The sequence below is a fragment of the Folsomia candida genome, unplaced genomic scaffold (assembly GCF_002217175.1).
Source record: "Folsomia candida strain VU population unplaced genomic scaffold, ASM221717v1 Fcan01_Sc017, whole genome shotgun sequence".
In the NCBI taxonomy this organism is placed as follows: domain Eukaryota; kingdom Metazoa; phylum Arthropoda; class Collembola; order Entomobryomorpha; family Isotomidae; genus Folsomia; species Folsomia candida.
This window is the reverse complement of record NW_019091209.1, coordinates 2,128,632-2,145,310: the sequence shown is the minus strand read 5'-3', so window position 1 is coordinate 2,145,310 and position 16,679 is coordinate 2,128,632. Positions and strand designations below refer to the sequence as shown.

Below are 16,679 nucleotides of genomic sequence, written 5' to 3'. Positions count from 1 at the left end.
TAAATTTTGTATATAGTATGTAATCGTTTATTATTACAGTTTCCAATTCGGTACATATACAATTCAATTTTATAGATGAAATATACCACAACCAGAAAATGGAGTAAAGAAGAGAAGAAAAGTTCCTAATTATTTTGACAGGATGAAGAGACCACTCAGAAATTTCAGACAAAGTTTCCTGCTTCAAAATTCCCTAATCTTTTTGTCTGAAGCTTTAATGGAGAGATAATTATTCAACGCCTTGACACGAAGACGTGCCCAAATGACGTGGTTGGTAAGTCCCAACATTTGCGCCGCAGCCAACCCGGCCGCCTCGGGATACATGACCGTGACACAGCCCAAGCCGGATGGAACGTCGAGGGAAGACCAGACATCCCTCATCGCCGTGTCAGACTTGACGGGGGGACAGTTGATCACGGGGTACGCCGTGTTCCCACTCGTCACCGGACCCAAGCCGTTCGAACGACCGGCCACGGCAATGAAAATGGTCGGGATTCCGGTCCCCTCGTACTGCGCGATGATGCTGAGCGTCTCCTCGGGACCCTTGTGGGCCGAGGTCACCCTCATTTGACAAGGGACCCCCATATCGCGACACGTCTTTACAATCTTTTTGCAGTGGTCTTCATCAGAAGGAGAGCCCATCAGGACGACGACCTGGTGAATAACAATTTCAAAAAAACATTTCAAATTTCCGTAATTTCCAAATTTTTCAGAAACGAATAAAGATTCCTACTTACCAATGCTTTTGGAGACGGGAGAAGCAAATCGAGTCGTTCCGCGATCCATTTGAAGTTGGCTTTGACCTCATCCAACGCCTCCTGCGTGACGACTTGAAGGTCTCGGTAGACCTGCTTGTCCTTCATGAGTCGCTTGTCCCCGGATGGCCAGAGTCGCCAGGAGTCGGAGTCAATCACGTCGGCCACCATGAGCTCCCCGTCAGCCACGCCAAACTCGATTTTCATGTCGATCAAGGCACAGTCGATGGAGGCCCAAGCCTTCTCCAAAACTTCGAAGACTGCCACGCTCGTCCTGTTCATAAAGTCGACTTCGTCCTTCCCAATCGTGATCCCGCCGCATTTCAACTCATTCGCGATCAAAACTTCTTCCGACCATTGGGGGTCGTGATTGGCGTCATCCTAAACAATCGGCAATAATTTACATATTCGCTCCAACTTCAATAACAACAAAAAGTGCTTTTAATCAAGAATTGGATGCTGTTTACTGCAAATATTTATACATAATTCGTCCATCCTCGCTCTATCAACTTCTGCCTGGAAATTTTATGCATATGCTAATTGTGTGGTCAAACACGCGCTGTGAGATTTACCATTTTTTGCTCTCATCTTCTTTATTATACGTAAATCTTGCATGCACATGTGCTTATTCGTCCATCTGCTAAAAAGATGTTGTTTGTTTGTCAAATCCTTATCTATCCCCAACATGCCGAACTGTTATTGAGTATTATTTACATGTGTGTGTCTTAAAATGAATGGATTTTTACAGCATAAAGAGCAATTGACGCAATTCTTCATGCAGAAGGAGAGAGACAATAAACAACGTCACTAAATGTATGAAAACATCAATATTTGTTATCCTCACCTTGAAAAAAGTTTCCAGTTTTGGCGGATTGAACCGATAACCCTCCTTGACGCCGATATTCCTCTTGAGAAATGACCCCGTAGCGACGCGCCGGGTAACCCACTCGATCGGGATCATGTCACACTTCTTGGAAACGAACGCGGTTTCCGACGCCCTCTTGATGTAATGCGTCTTGAGTCCGACGGTGTTCAAAAGTTCGAAAACTTTGCACGTCGTGGCCGTTGAAATTTCCGCTTTGCCCGTCAAATTGTGGGCACGCACCCCATCGCCGGCCGTAATTCGGTCCTTCGACTGGACCAAACATGCCCCGGGTTGTTTCGGCAGTTCGAAAATCTGCTTCGTCTTCCCCTCGATGAGCAACTTTCCTGGGGTCAGATCTGCAAAAATGGGAAACATTCAGTTATTGTTCCCAAAAAACGAAATTACTACCTACTACTCACCTGCCATGATTCTTGCAAAACTTGGAACGAAGTACAATTTGTTGCTGGCTGGGTCTGCGGGCAACGTAGCTCGAGAAAGTCACGGAAGTGAATGGACGGCGTGGTTAAGTTGTATATTTAATATATTCACGCTGCAATTTCTACGCCTGGCCTGGCCTGCTCGTGTCATAAAGTTAACAAGCAAGTGGTGGTATGGGATGGTGATGATACGTTGTTTATTTCATTTCATTATCATTCCAGTTATGCAGAAGAAGGTGGATAAACAAGATGGATATGTATAAAATCGTGGTGGTGGTGGTGGTGCTTGTGGGCAGAAGAGACGCGTTCTCTGCCTATCTTTATATGGCATCTAAGTCAGTAAAACTTGTCACTGTGTTACAAATATGCAAATGAGATCCAATCCACCCAAGCAGGAGGAGAAGAACCTTGACCCCTAACTAGTGATAAATGACATGATAAGTAAACTCCACTATTTCTCCAGTCCAGTCCAGTCCAGTCCACCCAGGATGATTTTATTTTATAGGATAGGAGAGATTCCGTTTTACAAAATTATCACGATGCAAATGTACATATCATAAATCGTCACTTGTTGCTTATTAGGGGATAATCTGCCCAGATGAGATTGTTAGTTTCTCTATTTTTCTTCATCTAATCACGTGCCTCAGATCGGTCACATATTTATTGTGAAACTGCCTGGAAAACAGGCCGACTGCTGCTCTTTCCCAATTTTTGGTCACCCAGAGATGAGATGAGATTCGTTCTTTGGTTTAAATTATGGTGATCCTTGTTACGTAATCTTGCTGGCCTGGCCGCATGACGAGATTTCGTTTCATGTATCATCCTCCTCACTCTTCTTTCATATTTCACAAACAACTTTGTTTTTCAGTCGAAGCTCATCTTCTAAACATCCTCCTCGTCTAGTGGTTGATGATAAGAGAGATTATGACGAGGAGGATGGAATGGATGGATGGATGGCTGATTCCATTCAATGGATCACATCTTTGTAGCAAGTTTCTTCTTCTACTTCTTCCTCGAGAGCAGAATGCAATTAAATGAAAAACATGGTCATAAACTTAATCCATTATTTATTCGCAGCCGAGCCAAATGTGGAAATAAATATGTCACCGTGTTTCTTTATATGTATGTGTGTCGGCTGAAACATGATGAAAAGTTGATTAAATTAATTAACGGAAACAATATATTTTTTCGTGATGGCATTTTGTTTATCTGTATTTTTTTAAGAGTGGAAATATTTTGACACATTTCCCAAAATATTTTGTATTTAGAACTGTTCAACATTTTCGCCGACTTGTGATGTTTAGTACCGAACTTGTTCAAAACATGCCTACCTATTTTGACACGGTTTCTCAGAACTTATTTAAAGGTTCGTTAAACAATGCACCGAAATAGCTCACTGGGAAAAAATAAGGTTTTTTCATAAAAAAACAACCCTTAATCCTGCAGGTTTAATTTAAACCCAAAAATGCTACTGGAGCCTACTGCCTCTCAGAAATTGAGATAATCTTACTTAGCAAATAGGTCAATCCCATCCCATCACGTACACACACAAAACGATCGTCCATTCCCACGCACAAGTACATAAACAATGTCAACTTGTGTCCACGTTTTTAACAAAAGTCAGACTGAAAATAATTATTAAGTTAGAAGAAACCTCAGAGTCAGTCAGTGTTAAATTCTCTGACGGAGTGAACTTTGACCTCGCCGTCGCCAAGTTGACTGGTCCCTCCATCATCATAAATTCTAATGTTCTTGTCACACGAAAATTAGTCGTTCTTCTGAAAAAAAATCTCGTCTCGCCGTGCATTGTACGAGGCTCAAGGAACTCGAGATTTCATCTTCGTCCGTGTCACGTTACAAGAGTCGCATCCAAAACCATTGTGCCATTCGGTCGGCGTACGCAAGAAGGTAATTAATATTGCAAAAATTTGTCTCGTCTGGCTTGTCAATCACTCGCTGGGCGAATGTCCACCAACGTAACCTGATTTGGTTCCATTAATGTGGTCATAATCGCCAAATTATTTCAGAGAGTCTGCCACTTGTGCAAGTGTGCATACATAGTCCATCCACAAATAAGAAGGAAGTGTCTCAAATTTCAGTAAGAGTAAAAAGAGGATTTTCGAGTTTGAGGATTAAAGCCGGCCGAATATTAATTATTTTTTCGTAAATGTCATTCAAGTGCAAATTTATCTGCATGCATGCGGTGGTCCATTTGGTTTAAATCGCCTCGTCAAGAAGGAGGTGGGTTCATTCAATAGTCGGACGGATTCTTCTACTTCTGGAGAGGAAAGTGAGACGGGAAGGAGTGGAATTATTCCGATTATTTCCGATAAGTGAGACAAGTTGAGGTCATCATCGTCATCAACGATAACACCAGAGTCACAAGGTATGAATATTTCAAAACGCGATAACCCAACTGCTTTCTTGTTCTTCTTCTGCTTCTTATCTGTTTGTGTATTTCTTAACTTGCATGGGTCTCACTTACTGGTGATTAGCAGAGGGCGGATATGTATTTATTTTAAACTTTGTCATTTGATGATGACCGACGGTGAAACTTTACGAGTGTGTTCGAAAACTAGTATGGTTCACACAAATTGCAAAATATTTCTAAATATTGGTACATATTTCTAGGTTTTCAGACATATTTATAAATATTTCTGCTATATTTTGAAAATTATGTAAATATTTTAGATTTTTTTCCAGAAATATGTAAAGCTTGTAATTATTTTAACGATACGTGACGGGACGAAATTTTTTGCGGAAAGAAATTCTACCACAAAAACTCCAGAGCATTATATTCAGAAATACAAATTTTGGGAAAATTTTGATTTTTATGTACATGTCTCGTAAATATTTTGGCGTTTTTCGTAAATACATATTTGTTCAGCGATTTTTCAAGATACATATTCGTCCTCTGTTTATCAGCCACACACTCTTCTTTTGCACATATTATCCTCTCACTTATTTATTCGAGGCAGTTAAAAAATAGTCAACTTCTGAGCGTCAGTATGATGCTTGTCCACACCCCTTATGTCCGATTGGAGAGTTTCTGGGGCGGATCACGAGCGAGGATGGCTTATCTGGTGAACTCAGTGACCAACATTTCGCAATTTTTTTCTTCTCCACAACAGATTCTTTCTGGTGAATACACTTTTACATACGTACCTACGAAAGTGCTGACTGGGTTAAAGCATGTATGTCCTTATCAATGATAAGTTTGTTCTCATGGACAATTAACAAGAAGTGTTTTCTCGAAGTAAATAATATTATTCTGTTTGGCCAAATTTGTCGACTCATCTTTCTCAACTTTTGCCCTGTCTCTTGTCTGCAGAGAAATTGAGACGCACGTTTTTTTATCAGTCTCAATTCAGAAATTGAGTAAATTAAGGGTAAATTAATGTATTAAATTAATGTAAATAGGAAGCAATTAGGTTCGATTATGCTTTAATAGGTAGGAACTTGCGCCAATGTTATAAATAATTTAAATTTAACCATGGCTCAAGTCACCAAGAAATAAAGGCATCCGCATGAAGAGTGGATTAATTGATCAATTAAATATTAAGGATTAATCGTAAAGCCAACAATTAACGTCATTTTAGATTTGCATGGATCAAATTATTTCATTTCCTTCTCCACAAAAATCTTGCCCTATATCAATTTAATCGAATGGATTAACTGATTAATTAAGGATTAATTGTATTGAAAATAACCCGTCTTAGCGACTTCTTGGATAAAATTATTTCATTTCCTTCTTAAAATCAGAATCTTGCCCTATATCAATTTAATCCAGTTGGATTAACTGATTAATTAGGCATTAAGGATTAATCGTAAAGCCGACAATTAACTTATCGTAGTTAGAAAATATGTCATTCTATATTTGCCTGGATAAAGTTAGTCCATTTCCTTCTCAACCAAAATCTTGCCCTATATCAACATAAATAATCTCCAAATTCCAATTAAGATTAAGAATGGGAACAAATTAATTATGAGAATTATACCCACACACACACATTATTATTATCAGTAAGATAAATAAATGACGCAACTACTGGCATACATAAATATTAAAGCTAGTCCGGACATGTAAATATTGGTTACAAAAGAATCGAGTTTCAACAACTTTTCGTCCCCAGAAGCAGTGTGATGACTTGACCTCTGAACCTAATCAAAATGTTTTTAAACTCACTCACTCACTGCCAGTGGCCGCGGAGGCTTGAGGGGACAATGCCCCCACGGTTGTTCGATGTCGGCATCATCCTATACAAACCCGACCCTCCCCCTATCCTACAATATTAATGTCCCCACATGTCCCCACACCTTCCGCGGCCACTGCCCACTCCTTATCTATGTATCCATCCAATCCACCACCAAAAAACAAGTGGATCTGTGTACTTACTTACTTAGTTTGTTGTGCTTTTAAATTCTATTCAATAAGTTGTTGTAAAGAAGCGGTGAGATTTCGTAAGACGAAACTTCTTCTTCGTGTACTCATTCGATGGACCATTATTATCTCGAAAACGATCCGGAAAAATCTGGTCTTCTTCATGTTAATCTTTTTAACTGGAAATGATCATCTCTCTCTTCAATTAATTCTGCACATTTGTGTGAGGTCCTCGCACAAATAAATTCTTCTCATTATTATTAAGCAGAGCGGTTTGATTTCACTTGGTCTGCTAATAATCAGCGTGTGTGTGCGTGTCAATTCAATAGTAGTAGAAGCAGGACAAGATGTCAGTCAGCTTATTATTTGCCTGTCTCAAAAAAGAGAATCAGTCTCATCGTCGTCATCTCGTCCTGTCCTCATCAACACGGTGGCCTGTCGAGTGGTGTGCAGTGGCGTTGATGATGATAATAAGTTCATGTCCAACTTGTTCGTCTCAAAGACTTTAAACCACGAAAGAAGAGCTAGTCAGCTACGAGAGGAGACAGTTGGACATATGTATTTTGTCCTATGTACACAAATATGTACATATCTACATATGCATGCAATTCAGAGCATCGTTGGTGTTACCACTTTGACCAATGCAAATATAACTTGATCTGCCATCATCATACAATTAGATACATGACCACTGACTGCGACGCTATGATGATAAGCTATTCATCTCCTCTCCTGGCTGGCTGGCTGTCACACATACGAGCAAGATTGGGGATGCGATGTTGAGGGATGAAAAATCTCCATCTTCACTGATTGATTCAAAGTTTGATGTCTTATTTCTCATTTAACTCCTTGCTGAGCCAGTCCAATTGCTTTGAACTGTGTGCTCCACTTTTGGGATAAGATATTCTTTCTCTATTGCCTTCGCCTCTCCTCCTCCTCCTGCTCCTCCCTCTGACGGATAAAGATAAGACAAGTTTCTTTGACCCCACAGAGTGAGAGTAGAAGTCGTACAGCATCCATTGTTCCCAACGAGCCAACACCCAACCTGAGTGAGAATGGACAAGTCTGACAAGCCTTGCTGCTCTTCCAAGGGGGCCTGTTCCAAGGACCCTTCTCCACCTTCCAATGGCGACGATGGATCTCTGTCCCTCTGCCCGAGCGGGGATGAGGCTGGAATCACACACAATTGTGGCGTTTTTGGCTGCATCGCAACCGGCGATTGGCCAACGCAGATTGATGTCGCACAAATCATTTGTCTCGGCCTGGTCGCGTTGCAACACAGGTGGGGGAATTAGTTTTGGAAATTTTGTGTATTTTTTATGATGACACGATAAATAGAGGAATTCTTTGCTTTCCAGGGGTCAGGAGAGCGCCGGGATCGTAACCTCGAAAGGAGAGGACACCAAGCGGTTCAACATCCACAAAGGGATGGGTCTCGTCTCCCAAGTATTTGACGATAACGCGATGAAAAAGCTGAAAGGGAATTTGGGCGTGGGTCACACCCGCTACTCGACGACGGCTGCCTCCGAGGCGGAGAATTGTCAACCCTTCGTCGTCCACACGCAACATGGAACCTTGGCCGTGGCGCATAATGGAGAACTCGTGAATGCAGAGTCGCTCAGAAAAAAGGTGACATTTTTTTAGCAAATACTTGCGGGGTCACGTTAATATTTACAAATAATGTGTGAATAAATGGCTAGGTTCTTGACCGAGGATCCGGCCTGTCCACGATGTCCGACTCCGAGCTGATCACACAAGCTCTCTGCCTCAATCCCCCCGAGGGAGAGTCCGACGGTCCGAACTGGGTCGCCCGGATCAAACACGTCATGAAACTGAGCCCACTCTCGTACGCACTCGTTCTCATGTACGGCGACAGGATTTACGGAGTCCGCGACCCCTACGGGAATCGTCCCCTCTGCATCGCCAAGCTCATACCGGCCGCGGGAAAACGCCACTACAACCAGGATGAAGACATTAATCAAAACATGAACGGTAAAATGGACAGCAACGTCGAAGGGTGGGTGATTTCTTCAGAATCGTCGGGATTCTTGGCGATTGGTGCGCGCTACGTGAGGGAAGTTGAACCTGGCGAGATTGTAGAATTGACGAGGAACGGGGTCAAAAGTTTGGGACATGTGGACAGACCGGACGATAAACTGCCAGCTTTTTGCATCTTTGAATACGTTTACTTTGCCAGACCGGATTCAATTTTTGAAGGTATGTAAATAGTCAACTTTTTCTGTAAAAAATACTCTCAAATCATAATTAATCCCCATATTTTAAATTAGGTCAAGTCGTTTACACGGTGAGAATGCAGTGCGGCAAAGAATTGGCGAAGGAAGCCCCGTGTGACGCTGACATTGTGAGTTCCGTCCCAGAATCTGGAACCGCCGCGGCGCACGGGTACGCGCGCCAGTCGGGCATCCCATTTGCCGAAGTCTTATGCAAGAATCGCTACGTGGGACGAACTTTCATCCAACCGTCGACCCGACTCCGGCAGCTCGGCGTGGCCAAGAAGTTTGGCGCCTTGATGGACAACGTCTACGGAAAGAAGATCATTCTCATTGACGACTCCATCGTTCGAGGCAATACGATCGGCCCCATAATTAAATTGCTGCGAGATGCCGGTGCCAAAGAGGTACGTATATAAAAACAAAGTTTAGTTCGTGCTAAAAAAACGTGGAATCTTTACACTAATAAATAATCACGTCATCAGGTTCACATCAGGGTTGCCTCGCCCCCAATAAAATATCCGTGCTACATGGGGATCAACATTCCCACACGGGAAGAGCTTATCGCCAATAAGTTGGACGCTCCCCAACTTGCGGCATCAGTTGGTGAGGAAGAAATTTGTGATATGCATTTTATTCTTATTCACATGCGATGCAGCACGTGATGACTGAATGACTTGTACTAATTTTGCTTTTTATGTCCGTGAATTAAAGGAGCCGACAGCTTGGTGTACCTCTCGATCGAGGGTTTAAAAAGTGCTGTGACCTACAACATCAGAGAGAAAGACCCCAAAAAGATTGGCCACTGTGTCGCCTGCTTGTCTGGACAATACCCAGAGAAATTGGAGTGGTAATTTATATTCCAGTGGTCATCACCACCACCAAGAGTCATCAGATTGGAGCTGTAAAAAGAAGCTAAACTGTACTTCAATCCAAATGTTAATACTATTTAATCAGCCTATTTTATATTGACAGTCCATATTTACATGAAGAAATGTGACTGCTCTTTTGCGGGGTACATAGTTTAGTTGGTTGGTTGGTGCTTGTCGTAGTAGTAGTTTAGATAATTGTAATGCCAGCAGCACGACATGTAAAAGACCTTGAGGACAAGAAGAAGCTCTACGTATATGACCCAACTTATCCATCCTCTCTCTTGATAAGACGAGTAAGCAGGCAGGCAGAGCTCAGAGAGCAGCTTCTTTTCTCAACTTCTTAACACACCAGCCAGCAGCACATCATTTGTTTAACATGTTTGTTGAGTTTAGGATTAGTTATTCTTGGTCTGGATGGAGGATGATGACGCGAATTGAAACTGGATCACGCCGAATTAGCAATTAATTAATAGCAAAATATTTAGTAATCATACTCACTTCTCCTTGACTATGGAATTTAAGTCCTCCTCCTCCTTTCTTGCCGAGAGAGCTATTATTCTTTTAAGTAGGACAGATCATCATGAATCTTGTTATTATTATTGTTAGAGTAGATATGAAATCTTGTAATAAGTAGTTTTACCTAATTAATTGTGTCGCGTACTTTGTCCTTGGCCTGCTCGTAAATGTATATTAATGTGCTAATGGTCTTGTATGTATTATCATTATTGCACACATCGTGGAAGAATACAAAGTAATTTTTTAGTGATAGCGATAAACATGCATCATCACAATAATGATAACTTACGATATGTATACTCAAAGAAGACGGAGAAAGAATGTTGTTTTCGCTAAATAAATCCAGGTGTAATTTTAACCAATTTTTTTTTGTTCGAGTTGTTTTTACTTTCGGTTTTTCATACCATTTTAAAATACTTTTTTATGCGTGTAAGTAGGAGAAACATAACAACAACAAAAGTGGACTACACAAACTACTAGAATCGGCTAGCACTCTTGGCCAAGTTGATGTGTCCCCAGCGTTCGATATCTTCTATGTGTTTTGGACAACTTCCCGACAACACGTTTTGGCCGTCATTCGTGACTAATACGTCATCTTCGATCCGCATAGCAATTCCGATAAATTCCTTTCCAGCCGGGGTTAATATTTCGCGTTGAGAGGGGACATTCCGGATGTAGATTCCTGGCTCGATGGTAACAATCATGCCGGGTTGGAGGGGATCATTTCGTTCGATTGATGGCGTGTCGTGTACATCCATCCCGAGGTGATGGCTGACGTGGTGGGGGCAGAAACGGAGGGCGATGTCCGACTTGCTCCTGCTTCCTAAACCCGGCTTGATGATGCCCAACTCTTCTAGACCCTTGACCAAGTGACTGCTCATTATTCGGAAGAGGTGATCAAGTGAAATTCCTGGTCGGACTTGTTTGATCAGATCGATTTGCACTTGGAGCAACATTTCGTACAGACTTTTGTGTCGGTCGTCAACAAATTTTCCAGAGACTGGCCAAGTACGAGTAATGTCACTGCAGTATCCGAAAAATTCGCAACCGGCGTCGACTAATACGAGTTCCTTGGGGTCGCACTTGTTGCTGTTGAAAACGTAGTGGATCACATTTGCACGTGAGCCTGAGGCCACAACGGGAGGATAGGCGAGCCGATCTGCACCATGAATTCGACTTTCGTAATCGATTTTTGCCCAGATTTGATGTTCACTAAGAGGCTCGCCTTGTGAGCATTTTTCTGCACAGTATTTGATCGTTTGTTGAAATGCTTCAGATGCTATTTTGCAAGATTGACGCAACAGGCTGATTTCAGAGGGTGATTTTATTACACGCATGGCGTCCAAGATGGCCTGTTAATGATAATACAATGTGATTATTAATTAAAAACTAATACTAGTTTATGATTACATTACAAAATAAGGAAATTAGAATAAGAAATTGACAAAAAAAATCCACACACCTTTGGAGATTCCGTGTTTTTTAATTCAAATCCATACGTGGGATGAAGTAATTTCTCCACAATTTCTTTCTCTTCACACCAAACTTTAACTTTGTTGGTCAGCCTTGAAAATTCCCGAACAAATCCATCAAATTCCGACATTTGGAAGGCTCTGTTCAAAGTATTTGATAAAATAAATTATAAAAATATAAAAATACGTGGCATATATTATTTCACTGCTTGAAGAGGTCAAATTACAGAAATAAACTTTCGTTTACTCGATATTTATGAATTTCTTGTCCTATTATCTTACCTATCGAATCCATAATGGTCAACTGCTGCTTTCACCGATGTTTTCGGGCCGTCCCAAAGTTCCGCCTGTACAAAACATCCAAATCATTATTACCTCTCCTCATAATTTTTCCAATCTCGCCGTATTTCTCACCATTGGATCAGGATCCGCCAAGAAAAGCATGTGTATCTGCTCTGTTCGATTGGCACAAAGGATTATCAGTGCTTCCGGATCAAAACTTCCACTCAGATAGAGGAAATTTGAATTCTGCCGAAACGGATAGGGAATATTTTCAGTCATATATTTCTTCCTCGAGGCTGGAATGAAAATCAGATGGCTCAAGTCGGAAGACCGTGATTCCGTTTTAGACGACCAATCCAGAATCATATTGCACAAAGAATTCCTACGATTCTTCAATTCTTCTCTATACAAACCAGGCATAATCTGCAAAACGTAAAAAATCAATCAACCAACTGTACCACAAACTAATCAAAACAAATCAATTCCACAAACCTCCATCGGCCCCCCGAAAAACTCTGCATGCGATTCCAACGTTGGTTGACCAAAGGACAACAGACTTCTCGAAGGGACGACAAAGACATTGTTCCCCGTTCCAAAAAATGGTATTTTGCTACTACTCGAACGAGCAATATGTCGTGTCAAATGGCTTAAAACGGACATACTTTATTTATTATTGTCTCGACAAATTACATTACAAATTAGTCGTGTCCAACTGGGCCCATCACCACCACCACCACCACGACTACAGAATACTTAATTAATTAAATAATTAATTAAGTAAAACTAGTTAATTATTTTGAAAACAATTAAAAAGTGGTGACGACGACGAAAAAACACAGATCCCAGTTGGCTGGCCGAGACGAAGAGAGCGAGCAGCATGGAAAATCTTCCCGCAAAATCCGGCAGTGGGAATTTCTCAAACTCGCTCACTCACGATTAAAATAGTGGTTTTTCTTTATCCTTAATATTTAATTTTTGACACTAATTAATTGACTAATTGATAATTAATTAGACTTGTAATTAAGTGTGACTTGTTGAAATCATGGCGGCACCGGCACCCTCCATCTTTGGCACTCCCCCCGTACAACCTTCCGCCTTTACGTTTGGCACCACCACCCCGGCGGCGACCACGCAGCCGACTTTTGGACTGCCGACGTTACAAAATACGGTTTTCGGGTCGACACCGAAACCTGCCGCGTCGTCGTTTACATTCCCATCGTTCAGTACGCCAAGTGTGTGAATTATTCGAATATTTATGCTGGTAGCACCGCGATTCTTATTTAATTTGTTTGTTTTTTCTGAATAAAATTTAGGTCAGCCGGCGACCACTTCGATTTTTGGACAACCCCCGCAACAGCAGCAGCCACAACTGGCATCTTTTACGTTAGGTCAAACACCCCCAACTTTTCAGTTAGGACAAGCCCAAACAGTCCAACTGCAGCAGCAGCAGCAACAACAACAGCAGCAAATTGATGAAGCACAAGCTTTTCAAGACTCAGTTTTTAAGTGTCATAAATTCGGGGATGAGAGGGACTGTACGTTAGCATCGTTAAACTACTTGCAGGCATGTATGGGGGCGGGGAAAGGGTACTACTCGCAAACACAGCCCCCCGTCCCGTACACCCAGCAAAATCCGTACTATCGATACAAAGCGGTCGGGTATGCTTTCATGTATACGGACAGTAATGAAGATGGGATGGTGGTTATCAACTTTAAAAAACCTCAAGATAAGGTCACGACGGAGGAGAGTAGTATAATCACCTCGATTCAGCAGTTGTTAAATCGTCCCAATATTTTGATCCGATTCTCTGGGACGAAAGCGGTCAGTGAAGAGGCCACGGTAGCGATTGTTTTTGCGGAGGATAGAAATACTCTGCGACGTGTTCCTGCAACCGACATGTCGGCCGCGCTGTGTCAACCTCACTTGAAAACGCAGCTCGAAAATTTGGGAGTTACTAATGTCAGTCCGAAAGTCAAACCCAGTCCGGAACAGTTGAAGCGATACTTGGAAAATCCTCCGGATGGTATTAATACAAAGATTTAGATACATAGTTGAATTGCTATCAGTCGAAATAATAATAATATTGAAATCTTTCTTAAGGAATTGATCCACGTGTTTGGAGCAGAGCGCAGGAAGATAATCCAGATTCAAATTTAATGATTCCAATTCCTCTGGTAGGAGTGGACGCGTTAAAGAGTAGGATTGAATGGCAAGAGGTAAACAAGAAATTAACGAAAGAACTAATTTTATCGTTTTTCAGCAATTTGATTACTACAAAATTTAAATATTATTAAAACCACCCATAGAAAGAAACCCTGCAACACCACGTCCGACTGAACTTTATTGGAGAAGAAGTTGGTAGCCTTTTGAATCGACATGCCAATTTGTCTGCCGAATTACTGCAAATGAAACGGAAGCACATTCTACTGTCTCATCGCTTAATTTCCGTAAGCATAGTACACAGAAGAATCTATTTATTCTGATTTTTCAGCCTTTTTGTGCATAATCTCATTTCTACATAGGTTATTTGTCGCCAAGAACTAATGAGAAAGCAGGGAACTAGCCTTAGCCAGGAAGAAGACACTTTAAGAAGAACCCTTGAAGAAATGGACATCGAGCTCAACTCTCCCACAAAATACAAAGGTCGACTAAATGAATTACTGTCTCAAATCCGTCTCCATAAATCTGCCGAGAGTAGAGCCAGTCCCCGCTACAATGTTGACTCTGGATCCCTCATCTCCGTCAAAGACTTCATGGCAGTTCAACAAAACAGCGTAAAGCATCTCGTCAATACTATCAAAAGTGACCAAGAACACGTCAAAGACATGTACGACGCTGTCACCACGACATACAAGTTATCTCAGTAGTAAATATGCAGTGAGAAATTTATTTGCACGCATTTAAATACAAATGTTTATTTATAATTATCTCCGTATAATTTTTATATAAAAAAATAATACTATGTATTGTACAACACGCTGCGTGTCTGAATAAATGTAAGTACAATGTTGGTAGAAAGAAAATAAGCATCAATAAACAAACATTGCAATAATAACGAAGTGTATATTTATATATACTTGTCTAAAGGATTGCCATGCCATGTGTGCCCGAGAAGAGTGACGACCTAATCTTATCTTATCTGATGATAATACTGCTCGCTTGTCCTCCTGACACTTGATACGAGACGAAACGAGAGTTTTAGCAAGTGTTGCAGTACATATTTGTTAAATAACGAACGAAGCATACTTTTTCGAGATCTGGCTGGTCCGGCAGGATGTGAAGAATGAAATTTGGTCTGCTCCTTTTTCTCTGAGTGACATACATACATAGCTCCAAAATGTACCATTTAATCCTCCATAATAATAACGCATTCATCCTTCACCAGCCTTTAAAATTATCATTATTCTTCTCTCTCCACACCAACTGGGCTTGCTTGAGTAGTGATGTTTGCATTACTACAAGTTTTAGCCGTGCTGGGTATGAAACTATGAATGAAGGGATCAAGTGAATAACAGACAATCAATTGAACTCCACTCAACCAAAGTGTAGAGAGAGAGAGAGAGACCGGAAATGAGAGCATATGGAAATCAATGTCTGAGAGAGTTCTTGAAGGACAGCAGCCGAACAGAACAATGAATCGGGTCTCCGTCGTCGTCATCGTCTCCGTCCGCTGAGGTTTTGCTCGCCTTGCCTCTCTTTTTCTTTAATGATATCCTTTGTGTCTTCTCACTAATGCTCAAAATAAGGAAAATCACCAGAAATCCCGTCGTCATCGTCATCATGCACCCGCTTCCTTTCCCATTAAGAAGAAGAAGAAGGTTTCTCTCTGGAAGAAAGGTTGTTGTTCGAGGGTCCTATTCCCATCTGAGTTAAGGCTTAAACTGTGTCCTTAAAGGAGGAAAGGATCATCCTGCATCCCTGCTGTCTCACAGTCCCTCCAAAACCATATCCTGCTGAGGTTTCCTCTCTCTGAACGAACCACGATGTGGATGTGAGTCATATTCATCCATCCAATTTTGAAGGGTCTCTGACTGAGGAGGACACAATGACAATATTTTTGGAGCCCTTATATATACCGAAAAACACTCTCATCATCATTTCATGATTCTCCAGATATTACATGCACGAGGAAAAGATCTCGACCTGCTGCGCACCTCTACATCGCGTCTCCACTCCACCCACACATCAAAAAATCAGATCACAACTCCTCCGGAATCACTTCGAAGAGATGGTTCTTCTTCTGCTATCTCATCTCGTTCAAATTGCATCCTTAAACCAAGACGAAGTAGTAGAGGCTCGTCGAATAAATATAAAAGTTGGACCAACCAACCAACCAACGACCAACCATAATGCCGAGAGAGAACAAGAAGTGATAGATAATATCCCAGGGGCGAGGAAGTGTTTTATTTTATTGCAGGGTTATTAAACATCCAATCTACCAACTAACCAGCCAGCCAACCAGCCAACCAACCAACATTATTCAGCAGTGGCAATTGTAGTCCCCTACGTACAGTGGCCGCGGAAATGCCAATGTCACCACGGTTATTCGATGTCCGCATCTTATACAAACCCCATCCTACAAAGTTAACGTCCCCCCATGTTCCCCGACTTCCGCGGCCACTGTCTACATATCTACAACCCTTTCTTCAATATGCTCCCGTGGCAGACTAAACTGATTTTTAAACAATTAAACGCACACACTGCTGAGATTCAGCTCGGTCTAAAACTCCGTCTCTTTCTTCAACTTCACATTATTATTATGCCCTGTCTGCAAGAAGGTCGGTCTTATTATTATTACTTTTATTTAACAACTGCACACAAGAAACGAGTCGGCTTTAAAAACTGCTACTGTTTCTTTCTTTCTTTC

At 41.5% G+C, this 16,679-nt stretch overlaps 4 protein-coding genes across 5 annotated transcripts; 2 read left to right on the top strand and 2 right to left on the bottom strand.

Moving 5' to 3' along the window:
- Nucleotides 1-4: 4 nt before the first annotated feature.
- LOC110857027 (multifunctional protein ADE2) lies at nucleotides 5-2,204 on the bottom strand. Its single transcript, XM_022105638.2, has 4 exons — nucleotides 2,040-2,204; nucleotides 1,600-1,976; nucleotides 738-1,136; nucleotides 5-654 (listed from the first exon to the last, which is right to left on the bottom strand). Exons 1-4 carry the CDS (start codon nucleotides 2,044-2,046, stop codon nucleotides 184-186), a joined length of 1,254 nt encoding a protein of 417 aa, XP_021961330.1. The 5' UTR covers nucleotides 2,047-2,204; the 3' UTR covers nucleotides 5-183.
- Nucleotides 2,205-3,618: 1,414 nt separating this feature from the next.
- On the top strand, nucleotides 3,619-10,419 carry LOC110857023 (amidophosphoribosyltransferase). 2 transcript variants are annotated; one of them, XM_022105632.2, is made up of 9 exons: nucleotides 3,619-3,965; nucleotides 4,085-4,155; nucleotides 4,237-4,443; nucleotides 7,430-7,720; nucleotides 7,797-8,067; nucleotides 8,139-8,655; nucleotides 8,727-9,076; nucleotides 9,155-9,275; nucleotides 9,384-10,419. In XM_022105632.2, exons 4-9 carry the CDS (start codon nucleotides 7,494-7,496, stop codon nucleotides 9,521-9,523), a joined length of 1,626 nt encoding a protein of 541 aa, XP_021961324.1. In that variant the 5' UTR covers nucleotides 3,619-3,965; nucleotides 4,085-4,155; nucleotides 4,237-4,443; nucleotides 7,430-7,493; the 3' UTR covers nucleotides 9,524-10,419. The 2 variants fall into 2 exon arrangements, with proteins under 2 accessions (XP_021961324.1, XP_021961325.1); XM_022105633.2 differs by lacking the exons at nucleotides 3,619-3,965; nucleotides 4,085-4,155; nucleotides 4,237-4,443 and having other exon boundaries at nucleotides 7,209-7,720.
- Nucleotides 10,407-12,655, bottom strand: LOC110857025 (xaa-Pro aminopeptidase 3). The gene is made up of 5 exons (XM_022105634.2): nucleotides 12,304-12,655; nucleotides 11,944-12,234; nucleotides 11,812-11,876; nucleotides 11,520-11,670; nucleotides 10,407-11,409 (listed from the first exon to the last, which is right to left on the bottom strand). The coding sequence occupies exons 1-5, from the start codon at nucleotides 12,469-12,471 to the stop codon at nucleotides 10,534-10,536; spliced, it is 1,551 nt and encodes a 516-aa protein (XP_021961326.1). The 5' UTR covers nucleotides 12,472-12,655; the 3' UTR covers nucleotides 10,407-10,533.
- Nucleotides 12,656-12,718: 63 nt separating this feature from the next.
- On the top strand, nucleotides 12,719-14,867 carry LOC110856747 (nucleoporin p54). The gene is made up of 5 exons (XM_022105283.2): nucleotides 12,719-13,043; nucleotides 13,125-13,835; nucleotides 13,913-14,028; nucleotides 14,119-14,259; nucleotides 14,335-14,867. The coding sequence occupies exons 1-5, from the start codon at nucleotides 12,854-12,856 to the stop codon at nucleotides 14,677-14,679; spliced, it is 1,503 nt and encodes a 500-aa protein (XP_021960975.1). The 5' UTR covers nucleotides 12,719-12,853; the 3' UTR covers nucleotides 14,680-14,867.
- The last annotated feature ends 1,812 nt before the right edge of the window (nucleotides 14,868-16,679 follow it).

Bases quoted from the DNA above. Each gene is read 5' to 3' on its own strand.
- LOC110856747 (XM_022105283.2), top strand. From the start codon at position 12,854: ATGGCGGCACCGGCACCCTCCATCTTTGGCACTCCCCCCGTACAACCT. The intron at 13,044-13,124 runs GTGTGTGAATTA...AATAAAATTTAG, and splicing joins CCCATCGTTCAGTACGCCAA to GTCAGCCGGCGACCACTTCG. The intron at 14,260-14,334 runs GTAAGCATAGTA...ATTTCTACATAG, and splicing joins TGTCTCATCGCTTAATTTCC to GTTATTTGTCGCCAAGAACT.
- LOC110857027 (XM_022105638.2), bottom strand. The intron at 1,137-1,599 runs GTGAGGATAACA...CCGATTGTTTAG, and splicing joins AACTGGAAACTTTTTTCAAG to GATGACGCCAATCACGACCC. The intron at 655-737 runs GTAAGTAGGAAT...GTTATTCACCAG, and splicing joins TCCCGTCTCCAAAAGCATTG to GTCGTCGTCCTGATGGGCTC.
- LOC110857023 (XM_022105632.2), top strand. From the start codon at position 7,494: ATGGACAAGTCTGACAAGCCTTGCTGCTCTTCCAAGGGGGCCTGTTCC. The intron at 7,721-7,796 runs GTGGGGGAATTA...TTTGCTTTCCAG, and splicing joins CTGGTCGCGTTGCAACACAG to GGGTCAGGAGAGCGCCGGGA. The intron at 9,077-9,154 runs GTACGTATATAA...TCACGTCATCAG, and splicing joins GAGATGCCGGTGCCAAAGAG to GTTCACATCAGGGTTGCCTC.
- LOC110857025 (XM_022105634.2), bottom strand. From the start codon at position 12,471: ATGTCCGTTTTAAGCCATTTGACACGACATATTGCTCGTTCGAGTAGT. The intron at 11,671-11,811 runs GTAAGATAATAG...TACTTTGAACAG, and splicing joins GACCATTATGGATTCGATAG to AGCCTTCCAAATGTCGGAAT. The intron at 11,410-11,519 runs GTGTGTGGATTT...TATCATTAACAG, and splicing joins AAAACACGGAATCTCCAAAG to GCCATCTTGGACGCCATGCG.